The sequence below is a fragment of the Mytilus californianus genome, unplaced genomic scaffold, assembly GCF_021869535.1.
Source record: "Mytilus californianus isolate M0D057914Y unplaced genomic scaffold, xbMytCali1.0.p SCAF_14, whole genome shotgun sequence".
Lineage (NCBI taxonomy): Eukaryota > Metazoa > Mollusca > Bivalvia > Mytilida > Mytilidae > Mytilus > Mytilus californianus.
Window position 1 is genome coordinate 18,949,901 of NW_026262626.1, and position 18,588 is coordinate 18,968,488.

Below are 18,588 nucleotides of genomic sequence, written 5' to 3' on the forward strand. Positions count from 1 at the left end.
ATATGTAGCAACATTCCAGCAGCGCCTGCATACGGAGTATATATCTCCCAATTGATACGATATTTCCGGCTTGTATTTCCTATCATGATTTCCTTGATAGAGGATTGCTGCTCACAAGAAAGCTATTAAACCAAGAGTTCCAAATGGTGAAGTTGAAATCATCCCTTCGTAAATTTTACGGACGCCATCACGAGTTGGTTGACCGTTATGGAATAACCGTTTCACAGATGATATCGGATATGTTCCTTATGTCGTAACTACAATACCCTTCCCTTTACACGAATGTGACCTACCGAATTAGACTATTTACCGGATTTGTAATAACATAAGCAACACGACGGCTGCCACATTTGGAGCAGGATCTGCTTACCCTTCCGGAGCACCTGAGATCAACCCCAGTTTTTGTTGGGGTTCGTGTTGCTAAGTCTTTAGTTTTCTATGTTGTGTCTTCTGTACTATTATTTGTCTGTTTGTCTTTTTATTTTTAGCCATGGCGTTGTCAGTTTATTTTCAATCTATGAGTTTGACTGTCCCTCTGGTATCTTTCGTCCCCCTTTTCTAATGCCTTAACACAAGGACGACCCACGAAAGCAACCAAGCTTATTTAAAATGGGGTCCTAATAGACTTGTTTTTTTTTTGTTTTTTTTTTAATTTTAAACATATTTTATTAATTAACACCTGTTTTATCAACCTTAAGATTCCCAGGTCCTGTTTGCTACTGTAAAAATAAATGTATTATTGCATAGCTGTCGACGAACCCAGACTTGTTTGATTTGGAGTCCATGAGATCGATTCTCTCAGGGTTAAATCTTCTTTAATTTTATGTGTATATTCAAAATGGATTCACGAGTTTAGAACCACGATAAACTATACTGTTACCTCTTTGAAATCGTAAAGTATTACCAGTAGCATCTTTATTTGGAAAAGGTAAGTGTTTACTACATTGAATTTATTAATATAACACATACATTGTTATTGAACATTTAGTCGATGTTTTCGTGAAAAATGAAAGGCTTTTTGCACCTACAAATTTAATCTGAATGATAAAACAATGATACATGTACAGAGAAGGAATGTGCTTAATATGTAAAGCTACCTGGTTTTGACATTGTTCATTTAGTAAAAAAACTCTAAGATACAAGGTTAGGAAGATAATCACGGACACTACAAACAGAAGTTAATACGTACGTACAGTACGGACGCCTATCGGAACACATTGTCCAATACAACCTCTACCTCATGGAGCAAGGGGATAGCAATGTTGATCATTGGACATTTTAAAATTTTGCGATTTTGATTTGAGAACTTTTGCGATTAAATCAATACTGAAAATGTTGCCATATCTAAATGTTTCTGTGTAAAGTTTCAGACTAATATAAACTGATTAAAATAAAGATAAGGCTTTTGTATCACTTTGAAATTAACCGAGGTACAGATAAGTACTTCGTATATAATGAGAGTCATGATTGTGAACTTGTTTCAAGTATTTCACCTGCTGATTTTGCTGATTTTGCCTGGTATGTATGTTCAAAATATAAATATTGTTTAACATAATTGGTTTTTTTTTCTCTCGATAGATCGATGAATAGATCAAATCTCCTAAAATTTATGATTTTGATATACATTTTAATTCAAAGGTGGCTGTAAAAATTCATAGTCATAGTCATAATACAACCTCGGAATAATTAAAATATATATATTTTTGAGATTTAATAAATTACCCAATTTTATTGAAGATAACAATAAGAAATACTCATAAAATAATGTATTTCCATACATGAGTATAGATCATTGGCCAAGAAAGTGTTCTCTTAAACATACCACAAAAAAATGAAAACACATCAAACAACTTCATGCGTCCGATGCGCTTTTATTGATTCCTCACCAGGAATTAATTCGAATATTAGAGAGCCGAGAATGTAAAAGAAACGAAACAGTTGAAGAGCTATATAGAAAAAAAACTACAAAATAGTCAAATTCATCTAAGGTCAACTTTGCCTGAGGAAGTTGAAACCTTAGTTTCTTTATAATTTCAAAATTTATAAACGGACATTTTATGAAAGGTTAGTTATAAATCATGCCAGTTCCGAAGTACTGACAATTGCAATCAACATACAATTTAGATAGACCAATGTGTACTTGTGTAGGTTTATCTTTAACCCTGAATAGTGACCATTAACGGTCAATATTTGTCAAAGATCAAGAACAGTTTCTATATTTTCAAAATTTATTTCATGTATATTTATTTTAAACGTAAATTCAACCCTAATAAATCTAATCGATTGTCCGTTGCTTTTATTCTTGTGTAAAGGAGCCACGTAACAGTTTTAAAACAAGGTTAAAAATATTTTTAGTGTGACGTGCAGTTTCACTGAACTAGTATACATTTTTGTTTTGGTGCAAGCTGAAGCCCGCCTGTGTTGAAGACCCATTGGTGGCCTTTTGGCTGTTTTCTGCACTTTGGTTGGCCTGTTGTCTCTTTGACACATTCCCCATTTCAATTCTTAATTATATTTTAGATAATGGAAACACTGAATGTGCAACAGGGTGGCATCATTTGGGATCATCTTGCTATTTCTTCAGCCATGAACGTTGTAATTGGTTTCAAGCTGAGGTAAACGTATTACTAGAGATAAGAACATGATATAAAAAGTGATTAATGAGTGGAAAACCAACTCATATTTATTTCCGATAATTTGTTCATAATGCAAAGTTATAAATATAACTACCCATGCTTTTTACTATTACCCATGGTTATGGTCGATATAAATTAAATTTAATGCAATATGAAAAATACGAAAATTGACATAACTCCAAAATCTGCATGCATGCAATTGCAAATGAACAGTCAAATTTTGTTCACGATCAGGCATTATAACAAGATTAACTATCTATTTCATGGTGTACACTTATTAGTAAGTTAGATATCAAAATTAAAAAAAAATAGCAGCTTCATTTTATTTTTTACTTGACACCATTTATGTACGTTTTGGCAATAATTTTTATCAACAGGTATAAGGTATTTCTATGAGCACCAATTGCGCCCCCTTTAATATCAGATCTTATTTGAATCACAGTTTATTGCAAAGCTATTAAAGTACGATTATTATAAATTCCATTTAATTGATCAATTCAAAAACAATAATCGTAAACTCGATGTATATGCTGTAAACAATAAAAACAAATCTTAATTACACTGCACATATTTGCAACGGAACTAATTTAAAAAACATCTAACAGCAACAACTGTTCTTTTCGAGAGAGGATATTTCAGTTCCACAAGGGAGAATCATTACAAACAAAACAAAATTTTACGACAAAAGAGACGTTTTTCTAGTTCACCATTTTTTATTTTTATTTTTTTGGGCGATGATGTTTTTCGCCCATTCTTATGGTATGGACATGTATGTTTCCAAACTCGTTCTCTTTGCTCGTTCTATAGTGATGTTATGATTTCAATAAGTTGAATCTATGTATAACTGGTAAAAAAATAAGTGAGGGATTTCATTTCCATACATTGAATAACTCATTTACTAAATCATTTCATGGATACAAAGATTTTGTTTTGAAGTTTTGCTGTACCAGTAGAATTATTACTAAAATGGGAAATCACATCCTGAAATTTAAGGTGATGTTGGTTATAAAGCCTGAAAATTTAAATACGATAAATTTCAACTCATTGATCCTTTCAATAAACGTATTCTTAAAGATATACTTTTTAATCGGTTCTAACAGTGATTTCGTTTTTGATAAATTAAAAAAAATAACTAAAATATTATTTTGTTTTACTTTTATGAAACTTATATCGATATGATGTACTTTTTGTTGGCTTTGCACGAGGTAATGCTTTTCTCTGACGGCTGTCCATACCTTGAACCACAGAATCAAAGTTATGTTATTCAATTGGTAAAACATCCTTTGCTACATTGTATGAAGGTTGTGTGCCAATCAGAACGTTGTAGATGGTAAAATGCAGTTTATAAAACGGGAAATTGCTAGCGACCAGACTGGCCTGTAGTTTACCGATACATGCCTTATACTCTCCTATGGTTTCTCGTGGATAATCTCATTTGCAATCTTACATATCTTTTCCATAAATTTATTATAATCATAATTTTCAATAATTCTATTATTAGCTTTATTTGACTTCATTTCGATTTTAATATACAAAAACTTGGGGGTAATCATACATCCTTTTCTATTTAGTTCAGTTGTAGTGCACACAACGCCCGCCTTGCTGAAGTTCAGTCAAAAGAACAGGCGACCTTTTTAGTAAACATGGGTAAAACTCTAGGACCAGGTATGTAAAGAAAATCGAAATATGTACAATGTAGCTAGTGAACCTCCTCATGGGGTTTGATTATGTGATTATTTGGCCGTTTAAATAGTGTTTATTTGATTACTAAATTTGTAGCTATATGGACCAAATATTTGCTGATCATTTGACTATTTGATAATCTTGGACTGTATTTTTGATTATTTGATTATATCGTTAAAAAATTAATAATGTGTATGTGATTATATTGACAAAAAGAAATGTGATTATATGATTAATGACACACCCAAATGAGGGGCCTCGCTAGTTGACAGAATCAATACAAAATCCAAAATTTGAATATTTAACACTGTTCGTGTCTTTCAAACAAAAATACACTTCATATAAAATATTTGAGAATAATGCAATATTTTGATATGACTTTCGATTGTCAAAAACAACAAACATATTGTCTGCTCTTTGGACGGGTCGTTGTCTCTTTGACATATTCCCTATTTCCATTCTCAATTTTATATTGTTTTTTTTTTCTTTCAAAAGGAAAGATAATTGCATAGACTATTCTTTATTCAAAAGGCAATCACTGGCTTTATTAATTAAACATGTTAAATATGAATAAGCAATTGCTTATTGTATTAATAGTATGTTTACTCATGTCAATCATCCCAAAATTCCAGAGGTGAACGACCACGAGTATCCAATAGAGTTTATATGCATTCAATACTCTAAAATTAGGTAAGGGACAACCATACCAAATGCACGATGTACTATCATTGATCAAAACTGAGAAAGTTATTAATATGTCTTATTCACAACATGATGCAAATATCTCGTAGTACCATTAATCAAGCAACTAATTTATCATACGGGCATATATATTTACAAGGTTTTGTTACTAATAAATAAAATTTGTATTGAATTATCATATGTTATGGATTCTATTATTTCGATACAATTGTGTTCTTGCCCCTAGGAATCATCTCAGCCATGCTTACATGTTGGCCGGGACCTGCCTAAAAAGATTATAAGCAATCACGACGAGCAAATTTCAAAGCAGTTGCACCCTTCAATTCGTAGGTACACAACATAGTTCTGACTGAGCACAACATTACTATAAAAACGAGTTGAAATGTCTAAGGAAACTTTGATGAAAAATGGGAAAAGTAAATAGCAATCTTCATCTAATTTGTGAATCTTGTTTGCGATAAAAATATTTTAGAACCATAGCGAGTTTTGGAGAAAAAAATCATACAAAGACATGACTAAAGGATAAGGATATCCTGTCTGCAAATAAAATTAGTTTTGTTTTCTTTTGTGAACTATTTAAAGTGTCACTAATGTTATTTTTTTCTAGTATACCGACAGTTATTTGCACATGCGCACCATGTAAACCGTCGCATTATTTCAATACATTTTGATCCCTCCTTTTCACAATTTGCGTTAGCTTCATTGCAACAAAGACAGAAAATAGTCTTGTATTTCTATTTTTTGCTATCCAATCTAACGAGCAGCTACTACTCTCGGATAAACCTCTAGATATGCCAAAATAATGCCCAAAACCGAATACAAACGTTAAGCCGATTACAGAAAAATAAAGGGGAAAGGAAAGTAAAACCCATAGCAATTTTTATTTGTTTCTATATGTTGACCTTTGAAACATGGAATTGATAAATCGGCAAATTTGTTCTATTTTGTTCAAAAGTAATATAGCCTCCGATTAACCTGTGTATACCATTTTACCAATATGTTTGATGCAGATTAAAAGACACTTTGATTTATTTGCCGTGAGTTGAACCCGGTTGAATAGTATGGTTATTTTCCCTTCACATCAACTTTTTGTGTATCAATATTAAGGAAGGCTTTCAGTAAAGGCAGACTATCTTTTACTTTGTTATTATGCTTGGAGATGAAGGAGATACTACTAAGTTCACGGTTTTATTGATGTCCGATGCGGACAAGTCCATAATCAGTCGCTTCTCGTTATTATATCCCCAGCGTCTCCCAACGGGCTCACTCGATACTCAGCAAAAGATTAATGATCAAATGGATAGTTTATGAAACTGTAACATTGTTCTTTATTATTCAGATCTGAAACTGTATCTTTCAGTAAATTAACACTTAAATAGTTTCTTCATTTCGTTGTTTTAATCCTGGTATGTTGAACTCTAGTATCGAAGCAACAATTAAACCATTACATAAATAATTGATAATAAAGGAAATATTAGATGCGATGCCTAATTAGTGATTGACATTGATCTGGATATAAGCGTTGATATCAATTTTAGTCAGTGATATTTTGCCGGATGTCTTTTGATTTTCTTTGTCGACCGGAGAAAACGCTATCAGTATGATAGGATGAAACTAATGCAGATGGTCGATTTTCACAGAGCCTTTGGTGTAAGAATGAAAAAGTGAATTATGTACACCAAATATGATTTTGAAATTATTCAATTTTTCCTTACCGTCGTGATACAACTTTTGTCCACCGTACTTGTCGCTACGACCATCGTTCCCCAAAGTATTACCGGTATCTACTTCAAGATATATTTGTTTTTTAACTGCAACGAAAATTGATTATCGCATTGGTGCCTTATTTAAAACTGTTGATCTGAACCCCTGACGTTACAAGGATAAATGAATCACAATCTCGTTTACTCCAATTATTTTATTTCACTTGATATTCTCTTAGTAGAGTTGGCGCTTTTGCAGAAAAAACTTGTGATAATTATTGAATTTGGAGCTATAAACATTGCTTATGTCAAAGATATTTGATGTGTTTCCCTCGGTTTTAGGATGTAACCCGGATTTGTTTTCTCTCAATCGAATAATGACTTTTGAACTCCGGAATACTACTGTTGCCTTTCTTTTGCCTCTGGTTCTGGATTGCTCCGTAAAGGGATCTTGAGAAAGCTTATATTATTATATATTAAAGCTTCATGTAGTTTTTGAGACATTACCTAATATGTTCTCATCTTTCAGGGGTATTCCAGTTTATTTGCAAATTACTTAATATTTGCAAATCTTTAAGGAATATTCCAGTTTTTGACTAATCATATTGATGTTATATGCAAAACTAGAATTACATATTAAATCAAAAATATCAATTTCTGAAACTTCATATGTATTAACGAATACTAATGAAAGTTACTTTTTCAATGTATGCACTTTGCTTCTTTGCAAGTCTCTATGTGTAATTATTCTTAACTATACAAATGTAGGTCAAAGCTATTGGTTGGGAGGTAGAGATGATGTCGTAGAAGGAATGTGGACGTGGGCTCAAACAGACCAGCTGTTCAATTTTACTGACTGGTATCCAAATGTACCAGACAACAAGGGCAGAAACGAGAACTGCTTACATATGTATGCTGCATATAGTTTGAAATGGAACGACGCCTCATGTACCGGACTATACAGATTTATCTGTGAACAAGAGTAAGTATATATTTTTCTCATCTTATTGTGTCTAAAGCATGACATTGCTTTAATTAAGTAGGAGAACAAAAAATGTTTTTTAAGTTGTCAATTTACCATCACCAAATCTTAAGATACAGCTAAATGCAACATGCAAAAACCATTGGTGATCTCTTGTAATCTATACTGGTAAACAGTTCCTTCCAGAAGGTTTGAAATGGAATGATGTCCTATGTAAACATAGAAACACACTTCTTTGTGGAAAAGAGTCTGTACACAGTTTACTGATATCTATATTCTGTTTTGGTTTTTCACGCTTGTTGCTTAATTTTTCCTATATAGATTATATAAAATAATTCGATCACGTTACGGTTTGAGTTTTTGTGAGTAGGAAATGATTTGAATTCATAAATGATGCACACATGTTTTAGATTCTAAGAAGTCTGTAAATACATTGACTGATCAGCTTAATTAGGTTACGTTGTTCAGTGGTATAACATAAGTTAGATCTAGGATAAAGTATCTAATTCTTTTTATGTTGCCGTTGAATGCTTTAATGAAAAATACAAATATAAGACATACAGCAAATATGAAGCGTGTAATATGTCTTTATCATTTTACTTATGTTATGGGCTGTAAAACTTACACAACAATCTGACGAACTTGAGCTGATTATGCAATATCGAAAGTACAACAAATAAAACTACTTCGTTGATAAAAGGAACAGGTAAAAACTACTTTGAATTTAATTCTTGATTATCTATTTTGGTGAAATGTTAACTTTTCTTTTGTAGGTATTCTGGAGATGGTTCTGAAATAATAGGATAAACAAATATCAATGTGAAAACAACTTGTTTTGCTTTTAAATTTTATTGGACCAATAGTTAATCAAACTTATATTCTTAATCCAAAGAAATACTGCATATACCTCGGGGGCGATCTGCATTAAATTCACAATTGTCTTCTAATCATTCAAAATAAATTAAACGTTCGAGTCAGTTCATTTGATATTTAAATCTTATTGAAAAACTGTGTTATCATCCTTTATTTTATATACCATGTATACTTTAACTTAATAAATTCTGATATCTTTGAATAAAATGTGTTTATTCTTATTTGGCTGAATGGTAAAAAAAAAATTAAGATGATGGGTCTGTGTCACACAAAAGACATGTTTTGGCGGTCTTAGACTTAAATGACGCAAAACAGTTGTCTGGTCCGTAAAAGATAGGACATTCAAATTCATAAGTCGAAATTTAACTGACAATGCCATGGCTTAAACACAAGACCTCAAGACAAACAATTGTACACAAAACACTACATAAAAAACCAAAGACTGAGCAACACGAACCCCACCAAATATTTGGGGTTATCTCAGGTGCACCGGAAGGGCAAGAAGATTCCGCGCGAAATGTGACACTTGTGCAGTAAATATTTTAAATACTTCTACTCCATATGGTGAAAATAATGTTTGCAAGCGGTCTTGGATGGTTTGGAGTTTATTAGATTCCATCAGGTGCTAATCTTTTAAATTTGTATACTGTAAACCAATTTATTTTAGCGGATACGTTATTTCGCATTAGGCGTTTCTATTCGACTTCTCGGCGATTAATTTTCGCCGTGTTCTAATTTCATTGATGTATTAATATAAGAGAAGATCGACATTTAACATGTTCGCGACGATTTTTATGGCGGTGTATTTCTAATCGTAAAATTCGAAAACATAAATTGCTTGCGAAAAGAAGTTGGTTTACAGTATTCAAAATTGATTCAAAAGTTTGGAACATAGGTAAACTTTCCTCGATCTTGATATCTATATCATTAACGGAAAGCTTAATACTAAAATATCTGATAAAAGAGATGATTTTTCATTTCCTATCGTTAATTATCCATTTTTAGATGGTGACGTTCCCTTGTCACCATCTTACGGTGTTTATATATCTCAACTTGTACGATTCGCTCGTGTATGTAACAATGTTTTAGATTTTAACGAGAGAAATTTATGTATTACTGAAAAATTATTACACCAGGGTTTTCGATATCACAAACTAGTCAAAACATTTACTAAATTTTATCATCGGTATAAGGACATCATTCGTAAATATAGCTCAACATGCAGACTTCTTATACGTTCAGGTATTTCACATCCAATTTTTTATGGAAATATTCTTTATAAAGCACAAAAATGTCAGTATTCACCTCTGAAGCTAACAAGACCTTTAAATAGACTTATTAAGAAGGGATATAGTTACGATACTGTTGTCAGGTCATTAAAGATTGCATATTTTGGCGTTAATATTGATTCACTTATAGGGTCTTTGCATCGGCACTAAACACATTTATTTAAAAACCAGTTGTTGGCATGACACGGGTTATGTTTTTCTCATATATGTTATGATGGTATGATACTAAACCCCTAACGGGAAGGATTGTGCCTGATATTCATATGATGAAGACATAATCTTTCAATCAGTTTAATTGAAGTCTGGAGCTGGCATGTCAGTTAACTGCTAGTAGTCTGTTGTTATTTATGTATTATTGTCATTTTGTTTATTTTCTTTGGTTACATCTTCTGACATCAGACTCGGACTTCTTTTGAACTGAATTTCAATGTGCGTATTGTTATGCGTTTACTTTTCTACATTGGCTAGAGGTATAGGGGGAGGGTTGAGATCTCATAAACATGTTTAACCCCGCCGCATTTTTGCGCCTGTCCCAAGTCAGGAGCCTCTAGCCTTTGTCAGTCTTGTATTATTTTTAATTTTAGTTTCTTGTGTACAATTTGGAGTTTAGTATGGCGTTCATTATCACTGAACTAGTATATATATTTGTTTAGGGGCCAGCTGAAGGACGCCTCCGGGTGCGGGAATTTCTCGCTGCATTGAAGACCTGTTGGTGACCTTCTGATGTTGTCTGTTCTATGGTCGGGTTGTTGTCTCTTTGACACATTCCCCATTTCCATTCTCAATTTTATTTACTATTACCTCTTTTAAAACATGTAGTATGACAAGATGCTTTAAAATCTTTTGTTTTTTTCAGTCCCTTATGAATATATTTCATCGGATCAGCAAATGGTTACTTATTCTTTCGCCTCAGTTTAGTTTTTATTATCAATATTCATGGTCTTCTTGGCTTTAATTTTGCACTAATGATTCGTATTGTTTTTTAAAATGGAAACAAAAAGAAAAAAACATGGATACAAATGCTGTGTGAGAGTTTTGTTCAGTTTTCAAGTTTCTGAATTATATTCTGACAAGATGAATCATGCAGGCCGTTGATTTCCTCTTTTGAATTGTAACGGTATCTGTAAAAAGTTAAATCACAAAAATACTGAACTCCGAGTAAAATTTAAACCGGAAAGTCCCTAATCAAATGGCAAAATCATAACTCAAACACATCAAACGAATTGACAACAACTGTCATATTCCTGATTTGGTACAGGCATTTTCTTATGTAGAAAATGGTTGATCAAACCTGGTTTTATAGCTTGATAAACCCCTCACTTGTATGTCAATCGTATAAAATTCCATTATATTGACAACGATGTGTGGACAAAACATACAGACGCAATAAGTAAAAATGTAAAAAACAGGGGTTCAGCAGTCAACGTTGTGTTATTATGATCTTAATCACTACAACAAAGCTCATTTTTGAAGCCCGTATGGCATCCTTCAGTTGTTAAAATCATCGTCCATTTATCTCTGTTAGATAGATGATTGTCCCATTGACAATCAAACCAATCATATATCTTCTTATTTTAATAAAGTTTAAACAGATTGACTAAAGTCACGAAATTCGTTTTTGAATAAGTCTCTCTTTATTTATAAGAAAAAAAAGTGTTTCCGAAAAGTACGACACAATCTACATGGTGTTAACGTAGTGAAATTTTCTTATTTCTATGATTCCTGTTTTAGGATTTTATCAAGTACACTACAAACAGACGTCCATGGGAACGTACGTACTACGACCAGGAACACAATACACTGCTGCTACATTGAGCACGGGGATAGCAATGTTGATCATTGGTCATTTTGAAGATTTGAGATTTCTATTTAAGAAATTTAGGGTCTAAATCCCTTAAAAGATAATGTCATATTCAAATGTGTGTGTACAAGTTATTGATTTGATTTTGATTTTTGGTGTTTTAACGCCACTTTTAAGCACCGCTTTCGGGCTATTTCGTGGTGGCCATATTTTGTTGGCGGAGGAAGCCGGAGTGCCCTGAGGAAACCACCGACTTTCGATAGGAAAACTGGCTAGTGATTACAGTAGTTACTAGTTACTACTTAGACCACTCGGCCACCGAGACACCTTGTTTAGGTAATTGAATATGACACTATTTCACGCACTGGACGTCCAGACTATCGTTTACTGGTTGGCCAAATGGTCAATACCAGTTAATGATTATAATTTTGATAAGGCATTTGAATCACTTTGAAATTAACGGTAGTACAGATAAGAATTTAGATATTATGGGAATCACGTATCTGAACTCGTTTTCGGTATTGAATCTGCTGTTTTTACTGACTTTTCCTGGTATGAATGTTCATTTTTGTGTGACCTTTGTTAGTCTTGTAATTTTTTTTTTTTTTTTTTTTTATTTAAGTTAATTCATATGTTTTGGAGTTTGGTGTCACGTTTCTTTTCATTGAACTAGTACATCTTAATGTTAAGGAGGAATAGTGGCCTTCGGCTGTTTTTTACTCTTTGATTAGTTTAATTTTGTTATCTCTCCTTGACACATTCCCAATTTCCAGTCTCAGTTTTAATAGTAATAATATTTGGATTTTTTTATGATTTTATTTTAATTCGATTACGCTTTCTTTAAATACAACCCTTTTGTGAGGGAATGGTTGTAAAACTAGTGAGTCTGATACAAATCTGAAATCTAAGACGGGTGTTAATTTTGAACAAAGTTTAAAATCACAAAATGTAGACCACATCTTTTTATATCTATCTATGACCAATTCATGAAATATAAATCTTTCAAAATACGTTGTTTATGAATATAGATATCTGAAAGTAGGGAGAAGATACCTAAGGTGTAATAACAAAATCAAAAGAAGTTGCACTGAAAGGGATTAAGATTACTTAATGCGAATTCTATAAACACATGGCGGAGGGAAGGGAACTGTAAATGTCTTGAAAATCGCAATTCAGGTAAACTTGAAATTGTTTGATGTTTGAAAATAGTTGAACACTACCATTACAATTTGGGATAAAGGTTACCAATACCTGAACTTTAGACTATATGACTTTCGTTATTCAGTGATTGCTTTGTATAGCGAAGGTTGGAAACATAAGTGAAGGAAATGTTCCAAGTCATACAACTCAATGTTAAAGTATATTATATCTGTACACAAATAAAGATAGTGAGCCAATAAATAACTGTTTTTGATTGATTTTATAACACAAATATGTGTTAAGTTCAAACAATTTATGAAGTTTTCTTCTTAACTTATTATATTGCATACAACAAATAAACGAATTAAATAGAGCATTCTCAATTATGTAGGTATATCTTTAGATACATAGATACATGTAGTAACACAAACATTAAAATGCTTAATTCAAGGATAAGCTTGATTCTTAAAACCCACAATTTATTTTAATTACAATTATCTAAAATATAATGTCTAAACAAATCCAAATAACTGGTTATCTATTACCTACTATTCCTTACATGTTTGTAATTATGTTTACTGTAGAGTGATAAGACATTGAGTTGAAAATATACTTTCAGATAAAGGAAGCACTGAATGCCCATTAGGATGGCATCACTTTGGTTCATCTTGCTATTTCTTCAGCCATGAACTTTTTAATTGGTAGAACGCTGAGGTAATTTGCAAATAACTTATAAAACACTGGTCCATATCCGAAAATTGATCAAGTATATCATACAGGTGAAACATATTACTATTTCAAATTTCAAATAAACAATTGACACAGAGATCTATATCGCCGTTGAGCAATTTGAAAGTATAATGGAAATGTTAAAATCATAATGGAATAACATGTAAACATGCAAAACACTAAAAATTAACGAACCATGACTTAAGGTTCAGGGCCTAATGAACTCCGTGGAAATGAGAAACGAAATATGCTTATCCAACTGTTAGATCCATGATTTTTAACTAATGTTGCTATATTTTCAATTTACAAATGTTTCTAACCATTTGTCTAGAACATTTAACAATTGAAGGGACGTCTTTCATTGATATAAATCCATTATCATTATGGCGATCAGTATAAACTTGTTAATTTTCATATGTGCGACAATGTTTCTTTAACATTGCTCGCAACTGACGCAAGGATCACGGAAGCGACTAAATAACAACTTCGGTAGCCAGGTCATTAATTTTCTATATTTAGATCGGAATTCCTTCTCTTTATTTAAACTCTGGTTAATATCGGTTAGGGACATTTTTTCCGGAACTTTATAATAAAAAGGAATAGGATATCGTTATTAAGTGATGAAAACATCGGGTTACTCAATGAAATATGACTTATAGTGAAGGGGGCATTAAGTTTTACCTTTGTATGTGTGTACGTCCGTACGTCCCGAAATTAGTTTCCGTTCTTTTATCTTAAGTTTGCCTCAACAAAATGTTATGAAACTTATACACAATCCCTATTACAACAAAATACAGATCACATTTGAATTTTGGTGGCGTCATTTATACCATTCTAGAGTTATGCTCCTTAACAAATTGAAAAAAAATACTGAAATTTTCGTTTCCGTTTTCTGACTTAAGTTTGCCTGACACAAAATCAAAACATGTACATAATAAATTTGCAGCAAAGAAACAGCGTCGTTATTGCTGTTCTTCATCTTGAAAATTACAGTGAGATCCTCAACACAGAGAAATCATTTTCGTCTCAATGAAAGTTGGAAGACAGCCCCTAGCATCGGTTTGAGCAGAATTCTTTGCTAAAGTCAATATCGTCACAATTGTACCATAGAAGACGCACAGATGCGAGGCAATATGAACAATTTAATATGAATAGCTGGTAAAGAAATCTAACAAATCTGTCATAGATTGCCCGACAATTTCACTTATACATTAATATAAAACGAGACAAATTTAAAGTGAAACACAGGATAATTAAGTTACTAGATATGGTATGTATATAAAACAGTGAAGGTTTGAATACCCCTCACAAATGAAGTTTTAGGTGGTGGGGTGGGATGTATATATGATTAACCAAGTGTGTTCCGTCCTGCCTGTCGGTTTGTCCATAAATCTGGAAAGTGAGGTACTAGTACACTACATTGTGTGGATGATCTTTGGTTTATTTAAAAGCCATCCAAATCCACCTAAGCAGAAAGTATTGATCTATTTTCGACATTTAAATGCTCATATGCACTGGCAATTTATAAAGTATTTGTTTTGCTTTCCATACTTATATGCTCATATGCATTGATAATTCTCTTAAATTAAACATAGATTATATATTGTTGACACTGTTTTTATTTATTTTGATGTTTTATATGATTACGGGATATTTTCTGGTGTTTCACCTCTTATTTTTTACGTGGCGAGGATCTTCAGCGGCCTCCACGTTTCACAGATTGTAATAGATTATGGACCAGTACGTTGCAAAATATTATTCAGCTACAATCAATGATCTTATAACAAGTATATTTATTTTTATTTGATTAAGGTTTATAACTTCCAGCTCGATTGCCTTGAACATTTACAAGCTATTCTATTATTTTCTTTTAACATGATTCTCATTGGTTGTTTTCAACAGTCAGATATCAATGTTTTCTGATAGATCGTTCCAATTGCTTCACTGTTTGATGGAATTTAGTAACACGCCTTTTTTCTTTTCTAACCAATTGTGAACTCTTTGCCTCGTTTCAGGCTTCATCTATTTCATTTATATTATGTATGTTTACAAGTTTGTTTATCTCTTATTGTTTTGAATGTGCTTAATTATTACTCGTATTTCTTATATTTTAGATACATCTTCATGATTTATCACGCCTTGTTAACTTTTCTTTTTTGTCTTTTATACGCTATAACTGGTTTCTTTCTTAAAATGATTGGGAGTTCAGGGTCATTTTCTATCAAATCCCAATGTTTTATAATTGATCTTTTTAACTGTTTCACTGCTGGGTTATATTTAGTGATAAAGATGATCGTTTTAACATCTGGTTTTACAGTGTTAGTCAGTATATCATCATTTCGTTCTAAGTTTGAGGTAGATATAATCGCTTCATCGATTTCTGTTTTCTTATAATTTCTTTGGAATAATTTTTCTCTAAATGAATTAATGATCTTGGTACGTTCATAGATATCGTTTGTGTTTCTTATATTACGGATAATCGCTCCTTTAATGAAGCCTTTGAATACGCTTTTAGAATGACAACTATTTCTATCTAAGTATTGAAAAGTTTCTGTTGGTTTTCTGAAAGTCTTAAAGTCTAGGATTCCAGGGTCCAAAAATCTTTTGCCTTTATATACTTCAGTATCTAAAAATATAATTCTCTCCGACGACATTTCGTAGGTGAATTTTAGGTATTTGTGTGCCTTGTTTGCCGTTATGAAAAGTTCTTGGAGTTCGTTTTTGTTACCATCAAATAAGATGAATCCATCATCTCTATATCTACCGCAGAAAGCTATTTTGTCTCTATCATGTCTATGTGAATACTTTGATAATATATGCTCTAAATATGTTATCACCAACCTTGAATTTACACTTAATCATTATTAAATAAAAACTGTTTCGGAATTTAAAATGAAAACAGATTTGATCAGACAGATCAAACACTCTCTATGAAAACAAGTTTATTTGATAGATATACTCAGAGATGAAATAACTCACAGAGGAAAAGTGAGTTACATTTTTAATGTTATTGTCGGCAATATAGTTTCATCATTTGTTTGAAGATTGCACTCCACAGATTAAAAAAACTTACTAAAATCACTTAGGTATAGCAAAAATAAAGATGTAAATAGAATAAATCTTGAAATAAGCCAGATCCTTTCAGACGAAACATATCTATAGATTTTAGAAAAGAAGCAAAGAACAAACACGCTATAGACGCTGAACAGATATTAAAGGTTGCCTTATTTAGTCAAGACTGTTGGTTGTAAAAATTCAAGTTCATTGAAATTATGAGGGGCCTGATGGGTTATTTTCGTTCTTCGTGATCGGCGCATTTTTGCTATCGTGATCCGTTTTTCTACAGATTTAGTTTTTTTTTATATTTTCGTGATCCGTGATCATGGAAATTTATTTTCTGTGAATCGTGATTGACAAAAAAATCAACTTGTGAATCGTGATGAGACCCCCCCCCCCCCCCCCCATCAGGCCCCTCAATTATATATAGAATACATACAGAAGCTGAAACCAAAGAACAAAATTACAATAGATAGTCCATGACACCACTAGTTCATTAAGCATTAAGGCAACAAACATTCAACCTTGGTTATGTGTGTGTAAGCGGAGGGCAGGGGTGAGTCTCGGGGAATTTTTTTTACAACATTAATCTATTACAAACCAGTTTTTTTCAATAACATACACCTTCTTCCCCCAAGGAGACGAATTGTCGATGCCTTGGTACATAACTGATTGTTTAATCGCAGAAGATACCGTGTTAAAAAATAATCCAGTATTTCAGAACAGTTACATTTAATATCCTAGTATATTTCATAAAATGTTCATAGCTATCAATAAAAAGATATTGATATGATAGAGACACATGAGGCAAAATGTATCTAACTTGAGTACTGTAAATAGGATATAAACACGTCGAAAGAGGTGTCTCGATGGCCGTGATGATTTAAGAAATTCATCTACAGATATTACTAGCCTGTCAACTCTGAGGTTGTAATTTCGAAACCCGCTAGTGGCGAGACATTAGACTCCAATCTAAATTGGCAAGGATTGCTAGTATTTCATACCAAAGGTTTGTGGTTCTATCTAGCTTTCTGTCGAAACTGGGCGCCATGATAATTAGAAAAGTCTTTCAACGTAGCGTTAAATTTCACAGATGACAACGGATATGTTCCAATTGTCGTAACTACAATCCCGTCCTCTTTTCCCCGAATGTGAACTACCGAATAAGACTTATCACCGGGTGTGTACTAACATGAGCAACACGACGGGTGCCACATGTGGAGCAGGATCTGCATACCCTCCTAGAGCACCTGAGATAACCCCCAATTTTTGGTGGGGTTCGTTTTGTTCAGTCTTTAGTTTTCTATGTTGTGTTGTGTGTACTGTTGTTTATTTGTCTTTTTTTCTTTTTAGCCATGGCGTTGTCAGTTTATTTTCGACTTGCGGGTTTGAATGTCCTTTTGGTATCCTTCGCCTTTCTTTTAAACCCAAACAAACCAAAAGAAAACAGTATTACCTCGAACTAACTTCCGTGTGTTAAACCCTAAATAATTGTAATGTTGCTAAATCTTGTGTTCTTTGGGATTAAAGGTAAAATCTCTCACTTTAAAATATGGCCAAAAACGTTTCTATCTCATAGCGTCCGCTATAAACACAATGTAGAACGCATACCAGTCGACAGGCATATATTTCCGCCCCAAAAACATCTATAATACGAGCCCGTGTGCTTACGGCATAAAATGTGGGTATAGATTATCGGGATTCCTGCCCATTGATACCGTTATCATCCAACCACAACGTAGATCTTTTTTGCGCAGAAAACCCGATAATATGTTAATGGTGCTATTTAATATGGAGTAAATCCTTCTTTTTGACAGTTTTGCTCTTGCCGAGTGCGTGAGTCTTGGTTTTCCTAACGTTATTAAGGTCGATAAGGTTATATTCTGATGTCGCTGGTAACTCATCCTCATACATTGTGTAGTCGCTGACAAATTCTGATGAGGTCTCCAAGCCGTTATATGAAAATTTCAGAACAACTTAGCAGGGTGATGTA

At 32.7% G+C, this 18,588-nt stretch overlaps 1 protein-coding gene across 1 annotated transcript; it reads left to right on the forward strand.

Annotated features, from left to right (window-relative positions):
- The first annotated feature begins 2,533 nt into the window (after window positions 1-2,533).
- LOC127724856 (perlucin-like) lies at window positions 2,534-8,761 on the forward strand. The gene is made up of 4 exons (XM_052231866.1): window positions 2,534-2,615; window positions 4,208-4,301; window positions 7,493-7,706; window positions 8,480-8,761. The coding sequence occupies exons 2-4, from the start codon at window positions 4,280-4,282 to the stop codon at window positions 8,511-8,513; spliced, it is 270 nt and encodes an 89-aa protein (XP_052087826.1). The 5' UTR covers window positions 2,534-2,615; window positions 4,208-4,279; the 3' UTR covers window positions 8,514-8,761.
- Window positions 8,762-18,588: the final 9,827 nt, after the last annotated feature.